This window comes from Aulonocara stuartgranti (genome assembly GCF_965226115.1).
Source record: "Aulonocara stuartgranti genome assembly, chromosome: 14".
In the NCBI taxonomy this organism is placed as follows: domain Eukaryota; kingdom Metazoa; phylum Chordata; class Actinopteri; order Cichliformes; family Cichlidae; genus Aulonocara; species Aulonocara stuartgranti.
In genome coordinates this window covers 38,696,932-38,711,505 of record NC_138950.1, presented here as the reverse complement: position 1 = coordinate 38,711,505, position 14,574 = coordinate 38,696,932, and the positions used below count along the sequence as shown (strand labels likewise).

At 40.1% G+C, this 14,574-nt stretch overlaps 1 protein-coding gene across 2 annotated transcripts in view; it reads right to left on the bottom strand.

Moving 5' to 3' along the window:
- Positions 1 to 1,660: 1,660 nt before the first annotated feature.
- tbx4 (T-box transcription factor 4) overlaps positions 1,661 to 14,574 on the bottom strand; it is a 33,321-nt gene continuing 20,407 nt past the window's right edge. For both annotated transcript variants that reach the window (XM_082502297.1, XM_082502298.1), the window contains 4 exons: positions 9,191 to 9,343; positions 4,341 to 4,429; positions 3,968 to 4,203; positions 1,661 to 3,879 (listed from right to left, as the gene is read on the bottom strand). In XM_082502297.1, coding sequence (XP_082358423.1) covers positions 3,224 to 3,879; positions 3,968 to 4,203; positions 4,341 to 4,429; positions 9,191 to 9,343 — 1,134 coding nt within the window. In that variant the 3' untranslated portion in view covers positions 1,661 to 3,223. The remainder of the gene's footprint in view (positions 3,880 to 3,967; positions 4,204 to 4,340; positions 4,430 to 9,190; positions 9,344 to 14,574) is intronic.

Here is a 14,574-nt window from a genome sequence, read left to right as displayed (position 1 = left end):
CCATAAGGGGCTTAAACGTGGCTTCTTTATAATGAGATTGACTAAGGTTTTATGTGGAAACAGATAACATAAATTTCAATATGCCTGTCCTGCCTTGAAATGCACTATTAAAGCCTCTACTAAAAAACTATTAAGTGGAGTCACTGATCTTTGGTGTGACCCTCCATCGCTTTGTTGTTTTTGTTAAATGTAATTGACTTTAAGGGTTTGTAGGCCGAGATACAGTCATTAACTATTGCTTCTGCTCAATGTTATAGAAGCTCAAGTCGGTCAAGACTAGAATTGTTTTGTCTACTTACTTCAATGGGAAAAACTGTATAAGTGAAAATAATAGGGCCAGAAATTATATTTCACCAATACTTGTGAAAATAACAGATGAATAAGCATCAATTACAACTGAAAATCTGAAGCTGTGCTGCAAACAGATAAAGCAAAGTGCATACATAATCTATAGTAGTCACAATTAGTAAAAACACTGGTACGGCCCTCTGGGATCACCCTGGCTGAATGAAGTTTGCTCTGAGAGCTACAGGAATGTCGGATTACTATTATCAGACAACTTACAGCTCAACATTTCAAGATAGCTGGCTGATGATTTGTTGATTGGAGTGTGAGCGCTCTATGATGAGAACATCCTTCATGTGAACTACATCAGCAGCTGAGAAAGAGATCGAGAAAGAGGTGCTGACAAGAACCAGGACCTGGCCATCAGCATAACTCATGATCTAACGAGAGCTGCATGTGAGGCAAAGCAGTGCCCTCCACGCTGATACACGCATCCTGCTGTCTCTACATTCCTTTCAACAGATTGACTTTTGATTGCAGGACACTTTGACATTTACTGATTATTACCCAAGTGGACACTTGTACTATAAGTACATATTTTGGTTTCGGTTAGACAATGCCGCAAGTGTCAAGTAGTGGTCTTTATGTTTTATAAATCAGTGGCGTTCAGTGTCAAACCAGTGAGAATTTTCTGGCCCAAAAGGTATAAAAACACTTTTGAGGTTCTTAAAATGAAATCAAGCTGAAGCTGCTCAAAAGCCTTTTAGCAACAAGCTTGTGTACAGAGGAGGGTTTCACTTAAACACCAAGCTTGACATGTTATACCGCAGCCATAGAGTATAGTGCATATTGTGAAAGGGTTTTTTGCAACATCAAAATCTCTAAACTGCAACCAAGATTATCAAACTACTTTGATTTAATGTCTCTTTAAAAATCTCAATGATGTTGAGCAGAATGAGTATTTAAAAGTTTTCAAATCTTTGCTATTTTTCTTTGAGCTCTGCATGTTTGCATGTGAGGAGTGAAAAAGGCCAATAACAGTAAAACTTGGACACTCTGCATCAGTCAAACCACAACCAACACAATGAATTATGCCCAACGCCAACATTTTTCAAATGTCAAATATTTGCTCAGTGAAATTTTGATTGACTCATCGTCATAGACCATAAACTGTCGTTAGGCAGCAAAATCATCTGGAATGCTATTTATGGGACTTGGCATTATTTATCATCAGCTTTTAATAGCTTTAAATATAAATTCTGAACATTTTTCCTCATAATAATAAGGAAATTGTAATGAAGTGTCATTTAGTGTCTTTAAGTAATTATGTCAGACAGTTAGATTCATGAAAATGTTTATTTATCACATGTGCAAAAATGTCCAAATATTCAAAAATGTTATATTGAATTTACATGAAATAAAAGGACAATGTACAAACCTATATCATTTCGTACAAAGAAGCTTTCGTTGGCAATACAAGTTCCGATTTTTACTGAATGCAGTTCTACTGAGGACGTCCTGTTCCTTGTCCGCTCAGGCTGTTTTATGTTGTGCAGGGATTTTTTTCCTAGTAAGTAATCTGGGAGTCGGACTGGCGAGGCGCTGTCTTTTCTAGTACTCGTGCTGGCTTAACAACAGCTCTTTAAGCTCCCATCTGGTTCCTCCTGAGCACTCTTTGCTGTTCAGTGTGATTTCGAGTCTTCACTTTGGAGCCAAACGTTGACGACCCACCACAGTGCCGTGGCTGAATCTTATACTCGCAACATTTTTTCTTAAGTGCCAGTATCACACGACAAACAAGCTGTAGAAACGTACATATTAACAATTGCCATCATGGTGGATTGTGGTACAGCTTTCACTTCATTTATGTATGTACAACAACATGGGGAAAGAGTGTCTTGCTAGCTTTCTAATGCCAGTGCACATGAGTTTATGACGTGAACTTGGATTTATCTTCCTTATATTTTGATCAGTCTTATTTTACACTGGGTTTAATGCATTCTTGCTCTGCAGATAAAAGTGTAACAACTCTATTTTTGGCACATGTGCATAATTAAAACTCAAAACTAAAGAATAAAATTGCCCATTGTCATTTCTTTTGGTGAGCCAATCCCATGTACACCAATCTGCTGCTATAAGAAATACCGATCGACTCATCGTCACCCAACATGGAATGGACTGTTTGTCAAAATGAGAACAAAGTGCATGTTGGTGTAGTTCAAGTGTTCAACACACTGAAATCTCCACGATGAAGCAAAAAGCCAGAGGTGTACTCGAGATGACAGCACAGCTTTGACTCGATCGAGGTCACACACTTGAAGTTGTGCTACAATATGTACTTCTGTCTATCTAGCATTTGATTGGCTCGTGGTATACACAAAGACATACCACAGAAGTCATTAAAAAGACAGATTTGGGACATGACCAGATTGTTTTTGGGGTCTTTTTATGCATTTTATTGACATTAATTTTAAAAAAGCAATTACCAGCGACCGTTCTTTATTTTGGGACTGAAAAGCACTCGTGTCTCTCAGACTAAACAGGGCAGCTGTTAACTTCTGTTTATTTAATTTTCTTTGTCCTGTTTTTCTGCTAATGCTACCTTGATAGGACAAGACACTGACAACCGTAACACTTTTTGTACCCGTAGCGATGCCTCTGACATACCTCAAGTGTCATTGAAACCAATGATTTGCATTTGAGTGTGACCGAACCGCCCCACTCCACCTGATCACTGGCTTATAGCACATCTGACTAAGTAAAGAGCAGGTCTGTCACTGTTTGCCACCTACAGCATTGGATGGAATATTGATTCAGTATGAACACGTGGGTGTAAAGCAACATGACTGTAGTTCATTAGCATTGCTTGGCACTGACACCCCACAGTGGGATTCTGGAAACCTTCATATGAGAAAACTGATGTCTCCAGTGACTGACATTAGCTGTCAGTCCAGTTACTCCCTGTGCTACTCAGCCCAACTTGGTACTGATAAGCCTGCTCCCGGATGGATATTGTACCCTGTGCTGAATAGCTGGAGAAATCTCGGTGAGGTAGGAGTGGCGATCCTGGTTTCCTGTGGTACAGAGGTGGATGACCTGAACTATCTCTGGATCCCGGGAAAGATGGAGAGCTTGATGAAGAAGAGGTTGAAGGTGGTATCACAGGCAGACCTCGCTGGACTGCGGCCGAGTTGTAGACGCCCAAGTCAGCTTGTGGTCGTGACACCACCGATGATGCCGGGTGTGGCACCACAGGCGCGACCGTGGCTGAGTTGGTGAAGTGAGCAGTAAAAGGCTGGTAGGGTACGCCTTCCATGCCGTAGCGAGGGTACGGCTGCACTGTAGCCCACATATTACAATTAATTGAAGGAGAGTTGGTTAGGTCATCTGCGTCTGCCGCCCCGGATCCAGACTCTGTTTCCATACCGCCATACATACACGCCTCTCTAGAAGTGATTGCCTCAGTGCGATATGGATGAGAGAGTAAGGGTGATTCGTAAGAAGGAGGCGACCGAAAGTAATGCTCATCTGAGACTGCAGTTGATGTCTCCAGGTATGACCGTTTACATCCGAGCTCCAAGTGTCGCCCGTTATCTGCAACGTTGTTACAAAGAAAACTGCAGTTAATGGCAATTGCAGCCAATGGCGTCTGTGATGTTGCACACTTATCAGCAGAACATACCTCTGTGTTTGAAGCAGTGATAAAGAAGATTGGGATCTCTGCTTTGTGGGAAGTGAGTAGAAATGGGATCTTGGGAGTCTGGGTTAGACAAAGGAACCCCAGTATCATACTGGTAAGAGGACAGTACTTGAGGATGCCCCGCGAGAACTCCTGCTCCAAGTTTCCCCGCTAGGTGACTGTGCGTTGAAATGAGCCTTTGGCGAACCATGTTCTTTGAAATCACGGGATACTCTTTCCTGTAGGTGAGTAGAAGTGATAGAGTAGAAGTATATTTAGTTTGCCGTGTATACATACCCTCACTGACAGTTATAGTGTCCTAAATGGATTTATGAGATCAGCTTTACTTTCCTGGTTCCTTTTTCTGTAAACATACCCTTGAAGTCTTGAGACACGCAGATCTCCTTCTTCACTGCCTCGGAATCCTTTAGCAAATGGATTGTTTTCTATTTTCAGCTGAGTGATCTAGGAAAATGAGACCTTAATAAAGCTGTTATTCTGAAAAAGTCCCTGCTGATACTGGGCAAGAGCTTTTATAGTTACATTTCCATTTCATCAGTCTATAACTGTGAGCTCTGACCAAAACGGTCTGACTCTACCCTTTAAAAGCAAAAAGACTTCACATTATGTCTTCATACTTTAATTAGAATTAATTAATTGATAAAATGATTAATAATTCTAATCAATTTGTCTTAAAAACTCCCTGGAAAGCAAAATGCTGAAGCAAGAGTAGTGACAGGCAGGGCTGGACTGGCCATCGGGCATTTGCCCGGTGGGCCGCTCGTGATTTTTCATTTTTATGGGCCGATGGGGTTTTATTTCTTTTCTTTTTTTAACAGTATAAATGAATGGTGGTGGATTGGCCAGTTGGTCATGATCGACTCTGGGCTGGACAATTACAGCCGAGGAGGTCAAAGGAAAACAAAGGAACGCGATTTGTCCCGTACTACTTCAGCTAGAAAGTTGATCGGCTGATCGGCTTTTTTCTCTGCGCCGGAAAGAGGAAACCAGCACAGGTCACGCTAAACAACAGCAGCACGTTTAAGCTTGATCAGCTGTTGTTAGAATTTATTTAATATTAATTTCTAGCAACAGCTGATGTTTGCTGGAGCCACAGCTGTAAAAGCTGCTGGTCATGATGTCGGTTTGTATATCTGGTGAGAGGGAAACATGAAGCTGAAACCAGGAGATGTCCTTACTGAATCATCAGAGCTGTGATGGAGAAACAGGTTTACCTTTTAGGTGACATGAATGAGTTGAAGGGAAGTTATGAACTGTTTCTGAGAGACAAATAACACCAGGATCCTTTTCTAAGTAGCTGACAGCTGGTAACTGTGCAGGGGCGGGTCTAGCAAAGTGTTGCCAGGGGGCCATGTAGGGCATTAACAGGGAGAGGGGGGCACAAAGACATACTTTTCTTTCTTATTCTCATTTAAAATATCTCGCTTTTATTAAATAATCATCTGAATCTTACAACCAAAGTTTTCATCTGATGTAAAATGTATAGAAATCAATTATTGTGTTCAGTAAATATTAAGTCTAATATACCCTAGTAAGTTATAGTATTCTTCCCTTTGGGAAGGTACCATCTGTGCAGTTTGCAATTCTGTTGAAGAAAGATGTTGAATCTATTTAATTACTGTAGAAAAATAATAGATTTCTGTGCATTTGTTTGATACGTGCATTAAGGCAAGGCAAGGCAAGGCAAATTTATTTGTATAGCACAATTCAACAACAAGGTGATTCAAAGTGCTTTACAGAGACATTAGAAACAAAAGCAAATAAAAAGCATGATTTAAAATTGATTAAAACAAGCAAACAAACAAACTAACTAAACACACACATTTCACACCTGTTCGCGCGATCTGAACCCTTATCGTAAGGGGAGCTACCAGTCCTTCTGTGGACGAGCTACTTTCTATTTTAAATTCCCTGAATTTAAAATACTCTCTAGACCCAGTCTAGACCCAGCTGGGGAGCTACCCAGAGCTCTAAACCCACTTAACAAACAAACAAACAAACAAAACAGTATATAAAATCAAAACAGATAAAATCAGAACAGTAGATAAAATCAGTAGTTAAAATGTAAGTTTTGAAATTTAAGCTTAAAGTGTGGATTTGGTGCTTTATTCAAATGCAGCTGAGAACAGGTGAGTCTTCAACCTGGATTTAAATAAACTGAGTGTTTCAGCTGATCTGAGGCTTTCTGGGAGTTTGTTCCAGATATAAGGAGCATAAAAGCTGAATGCAGCTTCTCCGTGTCTGGTTCTGACTCTGGGAACTGATAAAAGACCGGATCCAGATGACCTGAGGGATCTGGAAGGTTCATACTGGGTCAGGAGGTCACTGATGTATTTTGGTCCTAAACCATTCAGAGCTTTATAGACCAGCATCAGAACTTTAAAGTCTATCCTCTGACGGACAGGCAGCCAGTGTAAGGACCTCAGAGCTGGACTGATGTGGTCCACTTTTTTGGTCTTAGTGAGGACTCGAGCAGCAGAGTTCTGAATGAGCTGTAGTTGTCTGACTGATTTTTTAGGTAGACCTGTAAAGATGCTGTTACAGTAATCAAGCCTACTAAAGATGAATGCATGGACTAGTTTTTCCAGGTCCTGTTGAGACATCAGATCTTTTATCCTTGATATATTCTTGAGGTGATAGTAAGCTGACTTTGTTATTGTCTTAATGTGTTTTTCTAAGTTTAGGTCTGCATCCATCACTACACCCACATTTCTCGCCTGGTTTGTGGTTTTTAGATGTATAGATTGAAGTTCTCTGGTGACCTGTAATCGTTTTTCTTTGGCGCCAAAGACTATTACCTCAGTTTGTTTTTGTTTAGTTGGAGAAAATTGTGGCACAACCAGTCATTAATTTCCTCAATGCATTTACCAAGAGCCTGTACAGGGCCTCGGTCTCCTGGTGACATTGTGATATATATTTGTGTGTCATCTGCATAGCTGTGGTAGTTTATTTTGTTGTTCTTTATAATTAAAATCGGTTTTGTCAATTAAGCATCTTGAGGCAGAGGGTGGGGGAGTGGTTCCCTACTTTTCTTTCTTTTCTTTTTTTGCTGGGAGTATTAGTGAGGTATATGTAATTATAAATTAGGTTGTTTTTTATTTTTGCTAAGTACTGTTTAGAATACCAGAATAGGGAGGATGGTGTAGGTTTAAGTTTATTATAAAGGCTTTATGGCTTTTCCTATAATACCTGGTGGGCCGGTCACTAGTCAAAATGCCCGGGCTGATTTTTTGTCCCAGGTGACAGGGACTAGACAGAGATAACATATTTCTCCCATATTGGCTTCTCTTCACTGGCTAAATTCTTCTCATCACGTATAAGGTCTTGAATGATCAGGTCTCATCTTATCTAAAAACCTCATAGTATCTTATAACTATAATAGTCAGAGCACTCTCAGACTGCTGATTTACTCGTGGTTGCTGGTGCATTTAGAATGTAGAATAGGAGGCAGGTAGGTGTGTTCACACCTTGCTCCATACTCTACACCCCTCTGGTACTGTAGCTGTAAACAAACATTGCTTAGCACAGCAACTATCTGGCATTTTGGCTAAATTAAACTCAAAGAAGTTCAGGGGAAAGCTGGATGGCAGTGCTGTTTTGCCCTCCAGGTGGGTGTGTCCCCACAGATAGGTCTAGGCCGTTGGGAGTCCCCCCCCCCCAGTCTGATTTTACAGACGACTCACTGTCACCAAAAGAGTTTTAAAAATATGATCTTCTCAAACTATAAAGAAAAGGAAAATATTTAAATTAAGTGTCTCTATTTAAAAAAAAATCATGATGTGATATTATAGTATATAGTATACAAGAAATTTGTTCACTATTTTTATTACAAATTATATCAGTAAGGAAGCTGACTAAATATTAACTGATAATTTGTGGCAAAGGGGTGGGATTAAATAAGTGTGTACAGAACGGCAGCTACATTGAAATGTATTGATTTTTTTGTATAGTATTTTATTTCTCTCTTATTTCCTTTCTAAATGTATATTGTTTACATGTCTGAACTAAAAATGACCAAAAATGACCAAAGTGCTTAAAGGAGGTTGATAATTGTCGGGGTTATCTCTGTAGTGTTGTTGTTCTTTGCCTTCCAACATAAAGTGCCTTGAGGCAATGTCTGTGGTGATTTGGTGTTATCTAAATACAGCTGATAAATGGAAAATTCAGTCACTATTCCTGTCAAGGTTATTCCTAGTGCTTCTGCAGTACTTCCATACTTCCTTCCTCTTGAAAATCACTTCCCGGGAATCCTGTTCTGACCACTTGCACCAATGTACAGTGAACATGTGCTACAGTTAAGGCTGGTGGTCCTGCTGATGTACTGCATTGAGACTCTTGATGTTTGCTCTTAGGGTTTTAGAAAGAGAACAGCAGTGAAGACCTTCGACATGAAAGTCAGCTCAGTTTGTCACAGAAGTCGTTTGGTGTGTTAACCAATTTTATCTCTTTAGTCCCTGCCCTTTGTACACACCGCCCGTCGCTACTACCGATTGGATGGTTTAGTGAGGTCCTCGGATCGGCCCCGCCGGGGTCGGTCACGGCCCTGGCGGAGCGCCGAGAAGACGATCAAACTTGACTATCTAGAGGAAGTAAAAGTCGTAACTTGAATCATATCTGTTATTAACCTCTGTCTCTCTTCCACAGCATGTCTTTTATCCTGTCTTCCTTCTCTCACCCCAACCGGTCGCAGCAGATGGCCCCGCCCCTCCCTGAGCCTGGTTCTGCCGGAGGTTTCTTCCTGTTAAAAGGGAGTTTTTCCTTCCCACTGTCGCCAAAGTGCTTGCTCATAGGGGGTCATATGATTGTTGGGTTTTTCTCTGTATCTATGAAGCGCCTTGAGGCGACTTTTGTTGTGATTTGGCGCTATATAAATAAAATTGAATTGAATTGAATCTCCACAGAGAAACTGGAAGTTGCCTGAACAAGATTTGGGGAGTGATCAAAAATAGGAGGAAGCATGAAAACAGCTTTAATTATTTATTATTGGTATTACCTTTATTTAACCAGGAAGTCCCACTGAGATAGACATAGAAACTAAAAACATGAAGTTGCGTGGTTATGGTTGTTTTTTGTTTGATTTTTGCTTTATGTGGTCAGGGTTATGGTGCTTTTCTTCACATTTAGATAAAACACTTAATACCCTTTGAGCACTTAAGACTATTCTAAACCAAATGCTAATTATTATAGCATACATCCGAGACATACCTTGTGGTTTTGATAAGAGGTTACGGAGATGAAGGCTGTCTCGTGAAAGACATGGGTGCAGTAAGCAGTGTTCTTTGATCCAAAGGCATTGTTCTCATCAGCTTTGACTATGTGTAGCCTGGGCTGGTACTTGTGCATGGAGTTCAAGATGATCTAGCAAGAAAAAGAAGGCATTTATTTTCAAAATTACTGAGCATACCTGATGTGAATGGTGACTAGAGGACACACACATCAATCAGCTACAGTACAGCATTAAAACCACAGACTCCACATCATACCACAGAAACGTCTCAAAACAGTTCAACACAACTAAGCCAGTGACCCAGCTTTCAAACTTCCTAGATGATCCAGTCGAGCATTTGTGAAGTATGGACAACAAACTGGATTCATGGAGATCCCACTCTGCAACTCACAAGACAAAACGATGCAATATCCCTGTGCACAGTGCTTTTGGAGGGCTAAAGGATGAATCCATGTAGATCAACTCAGCTTGTTTGGAAAGGCTGAACTTAAAGAATGAATCAACATAAAAATGTTTTTAGTCTGTGATAACCAGGCTTTAAAATCGGCCATGTAGAATCTTCAGTTAATGAGCAATTAAAGGTGATAAATGCAAATTAATGCATATTACTCTTGAACAATTAATAATTTCCAGTGACAGCATGACAGCTTCCACTGCCCACCCTCAACACATCAACTTGTCCTTATCCCTGTGTGCGTAAAATAAAGTGGTGTTTGCTGTATTTCATCATCTTGCTAGCGCTGCATAAGAGAAAGAAGCAGAAGTTATTTCATTTTAAAAGCAGAAACTTATAAAAGAGGACAGTAATTTCAAATAATTATCAGCAAATATACAAAGCGTTCCTCTGCAGTTTGTCACAAATATGGCTGTTAGCTAATGTGTGGTTGCTATATTTCCCAGAAAGATAAAAAATGTTACTGTCATAATAAGAGATGGAGAAAGAAATACCAAAGAGAGGACAGGAGGAAGCTTAGAGAGTAACGTTTAAATCTTAAATATAATTTCCTTATTAATTTTAGAGTTTATAAATCAGATGTTTTGCTTAATTATGTTTTGGTGAAACAAAATGAAAAACAAACACACTGATTTGTGTTGCTGAAAATAAGAAAACATAACACTGTACCCGGGGTTTAGTTAAAGTTTAGTGGAGGCTAAAACGGTGGGTTTGCAGTACTGTGGGGAAAATCTGCAGTAATGCAGTATGTTGAAGTGATACAGAGCAGGTTGTGGTATTCATGGTTGATGATTAGATTCTGAATTCTTCCTTTTATATTAGCTTCATAGTGTCAGAGGTTGAAAATCTGAGGTAATCCAGAGCAGCAGCACATGTCAACTGATTTTGGAGCTCAGAAAAAGTTATTATGTGACTTGTTTTTGAGCAATGGAAAATAATAAAATTGATAATAGATATCATTTATGATTAACCACATTTTTTAAGTTCAGTGAAGTTTAGTTTCACTGGCCACAATCAGGCTCGATTACTGCCAGACCTGTTAAACCAGTAGATAGACGAGTCTGACAAAGCGAAGGAGGCTTGTGCCTCAATCTAAGGGAACAGCTGAGAAGACAAGGTCACTGACATCTGTCAGCCTGAACAGAGTCACAGAGTCATTTCCAAGGCTTTGGGATTCCAGCAAATCACAGTGAGAATCATTTCTCCACACATGGAGAAAACTGGAAGTGCTGGTGAACCTTCCCATGAGTGGCTGGCCTGCCATGGGCACATCTAAAGAACTGCAAGCCTCACTCGCCTCAGTTATGGTCAGAGTTTATGATTCAACAGTAAGAAAGAGACTGGACAGAAAGGGTGTCCATGGTAGAGTTCAAAGGAGAAAACCACTGCTGACCAAAAAGAACATCAAAGCTCATCTCACATCTGCCAAAAAACATCTTGATGATCCCCGAAAATATTCTGTGGACTTAAATCCATTTGAGATACTTTGGTATAATCTTATACATACTGTTCATGCTTGAAACGCTACAAGTGTAGTTGAATTAAAACAATTCTGCAAAGCAGAACCACACATTCATCTGAAAGACTCATTGCAGTTCTTGCTGCCAAGGGTGGCACAACCAGTTATTAGGTTTTTCAAAATGGGCCAGGAAGGTTTGACTAACTCGTTTCCCTTTATACATTAAATCATCACAACTGCATTTTGTATTTGCTCAGCTCCCCCTATTAAAAAACGTTTGATGATATGAAACATTTAAATGTGACAAATATGCAAAAAAGTAAGAAATCGAGCAGGGGAAAATACTTTATCACTGCACTGGAAGATTACCAATAATCTTAGTGTTATGGTAAATGAACTGGAATGTATGCAGCGCCTTTCTAATCAAGTTAATCTAGTTTTAACAACAGGTAGAACTTATCTCACAGCATGAACACTGACACCAAATAATCATAATTACTGTTTTTGCTGCAGATGGTCTCCGTGCCACTGACACTGTGTGTCTGTGTGTGTGTGGGGGGGTGCTGTGTTCACTAAAAAATATGAAATCATTTTGAATTAGACGGCTGGAAAAGTAAGTGCTGTAGGGACATTTTGCAAATAAACAGTTTACCTGTGACACGACTGGCTATAAAAATGGGAAGCAGTTCGTCGTCATCTCCAAAAAACGTCAAATTGTGGAACAATTTTGTAACAATTTCTGTTTTTAGCGTAAGATATAGTTCCATTCAGACACTGTCCTTTTCAGAAGAGGCTTTGCATATTTCAGCAAGACAATTCTAAACTGCATACTGCATCTATTACAACAGAAATAGATGAAAACAATTGGATCAACCCAAAATGAAAAATATCACAGAGGAAATCAGAGACTGTTGAGCAGTCACAATCCTCTCTCCTCTTTTCCCAGATGATTTTTTGGACTCTTGTTCAGAGGTTATGCTACACAGTTGTAAATATTGCCCTGTTACTTGCATTAAAATGACCTTATTTCTTTCTTAAAATGGTAATTTTTTTCATTTTGGACATTTATTATGTTTTTGTGCAAATCAATGCAACTCTCACTTATGTCTTCCTGTAAATATGAAACAATGAATTCCAGACTGTGTGATGTCAGTGTGTAGCAGTTTTAAAACAGACCTTTTTAAAATGTTAACAACCTTTCTGGCTGAATGCCCTGCAGGCCAACGTCTCCCATGTGCACACTGTGCTCGTTAAAGTACCAAACATTTCCCTCTGAATCTCATCTTAAACTGAACCCTTTAGTTGTAACATGATTAACGCGTTGAGTGAGATCTTGATGTTTCATTTCCATCACAGGTGAGTGTTGCTATGTGCCAGTATATAGCAGGTGGCATGTGTGTAGTGTTTACATTGTTAGGTATCTGCAGGTCAGCTCAATAGCATCACTCTTCTCCCAGTGCTGTGCCCAGTGAAGCGTTAGCAACAGTAGGGCAGGGTCAGCGCTAGTCCAGCTCTGTCAGGGCTGATAATCGTCAAGCTATGCACCTCGACTCCCTCCTTCTTTTGCCAGACACTCTCCTGAGGAGTCTTCACCTCCAGGGAACTCCCAAAGAGAATCAAAGGTTGAAGAGGGCATGGGGAGCTAGGCACAGGTTCAACAGTGACCAGCCCCTCGCTCACTTGCTTCTGTTGCTGAGGCAGGGTGGAGACAGAGATAAAGCTATTGGCTGGTTCAATGGAGGCTCTCTGTTGACCTTTGTCTGCTCTGCTGTCTGGCTGCTGTTTGGGGGTGATACTGGAGACTCTTGGGTGACTGAAAGCACCGATCAGGGAAGCCCTCTTAGATCAGTGAAGAGTTAAAGAAATTGCTTTCATCTCAGCTGATTAAAAATGGGGATTACTGACTTTGATTGAGATGAGTCCTGAAAAGGCAGTGAGTTATTTTCTGTAGTAAAGTAAATGATTTCATTGGCCATATTACAGCCAGTGAAATCATTTTAAAATGTTTCTTTCCATTATTACAACAATGGGTCGGATGGTGTTTGGTGAGATCTGGATTCCTACGAAACTCAGAGTTAACCCTTAAATATATCATTTACTATTATTGTTAACACATCTATATATTTTTAAATGAACTGTTGAAAAGCACTTGGGCTAGTTATAGATGCACCACAGTTTTGTTGTTGTTGAGGTTTTAAAGGTGCATAAGTGACAGATTAATGTCTGTACACATAACACAATGATAAACGGACTTGTCCTTTTATAATACTTTCCTACACATATACATATTTTTCTTCATGAGTGTTTTCTATCCAACATTTACACACGTTCATACTCTGATGGATACACTGAAGAGCAACTTATTCATTTCTTAAAAGCATCTTTTGGCTAACAGCAGCTAATCCTGAGTAGCTAGCGTCTGTTTGCTGGCAAGAACGAGCAGATAGTTTCTTCTGGTGATGTAGAACAGGTTGCATTGCCAAAAGCGAATAGCAGTTGAATTAACGTCTGTAACTGACTGTGATGTCACCAAGTATTTAGTTTTTTAGGCATGAATTACAAAAAGAGAAGCTGTGACCTGTGTTGACACCTGACTCGTGATGAATTATAACTGGTTAAAGCACTTTGACTGAATCAGAAGCAAAGTGGGGCCAGAGCCACTGAGTTAGCAGCTTTTTCCTTTGTGCTATTTTTATTTTAAGTTAAGGAATATTTCCGTTTTACCTTAAATGCTTCTCTGTGCACACATGCTCCTGCAAAAGGTGGAAGATGTACAAAATCAAGCCCATCCCTGTTTTAAAAACATTCTAGGACCTCTTTAGCCTTTTCCACAGGTCACTGGAGCACAGGTGCTACATCTTCAGTGTGATACCTTATTTCTAAACTCTGGTTCCAGCCCTGGATAAAACACAACATAAAATATTGAGAATATCAAACATTTAGATGCTGTTTTTGACCACTAAATAGACTCTAATTACATTATTATATTATCTCATGAATTTCCAATGTGAGAATTTTTCTATCACAATTCATTTACTACTACTAAACTTATTGATGCCACACTAAACAGCCTATGAACAGTGAGAGCTATGGTCAAAAGTATTATTTTCACATTATACAAAGAGCATAATCAGGAGTTCTGTCGCTCTACTTCAAGAGGCACTGTTTCACTGCACACCTCCTGGTCTGCGCGTCATTTGGGCCCTGCCTGGCCTCTAACTTGCTGTCCTCATTACTCGCCCTTATCACTAGCAAGGCACTCAACTCAATCTGACAGCAGGCCCCGCCACTGATCTGAGAGGTTATGAACCTAATGAGCCCGCCCATTGATGGGATGGCTTCAGACAAGCTATCCCAGGATCCCCCTGGGGAGTGCTGCCACAGTCACACTCTTCACCTCCCTCTGCAGTTCTCTCTCTTACACACTTCATCTCTTCATTCCATCTTTC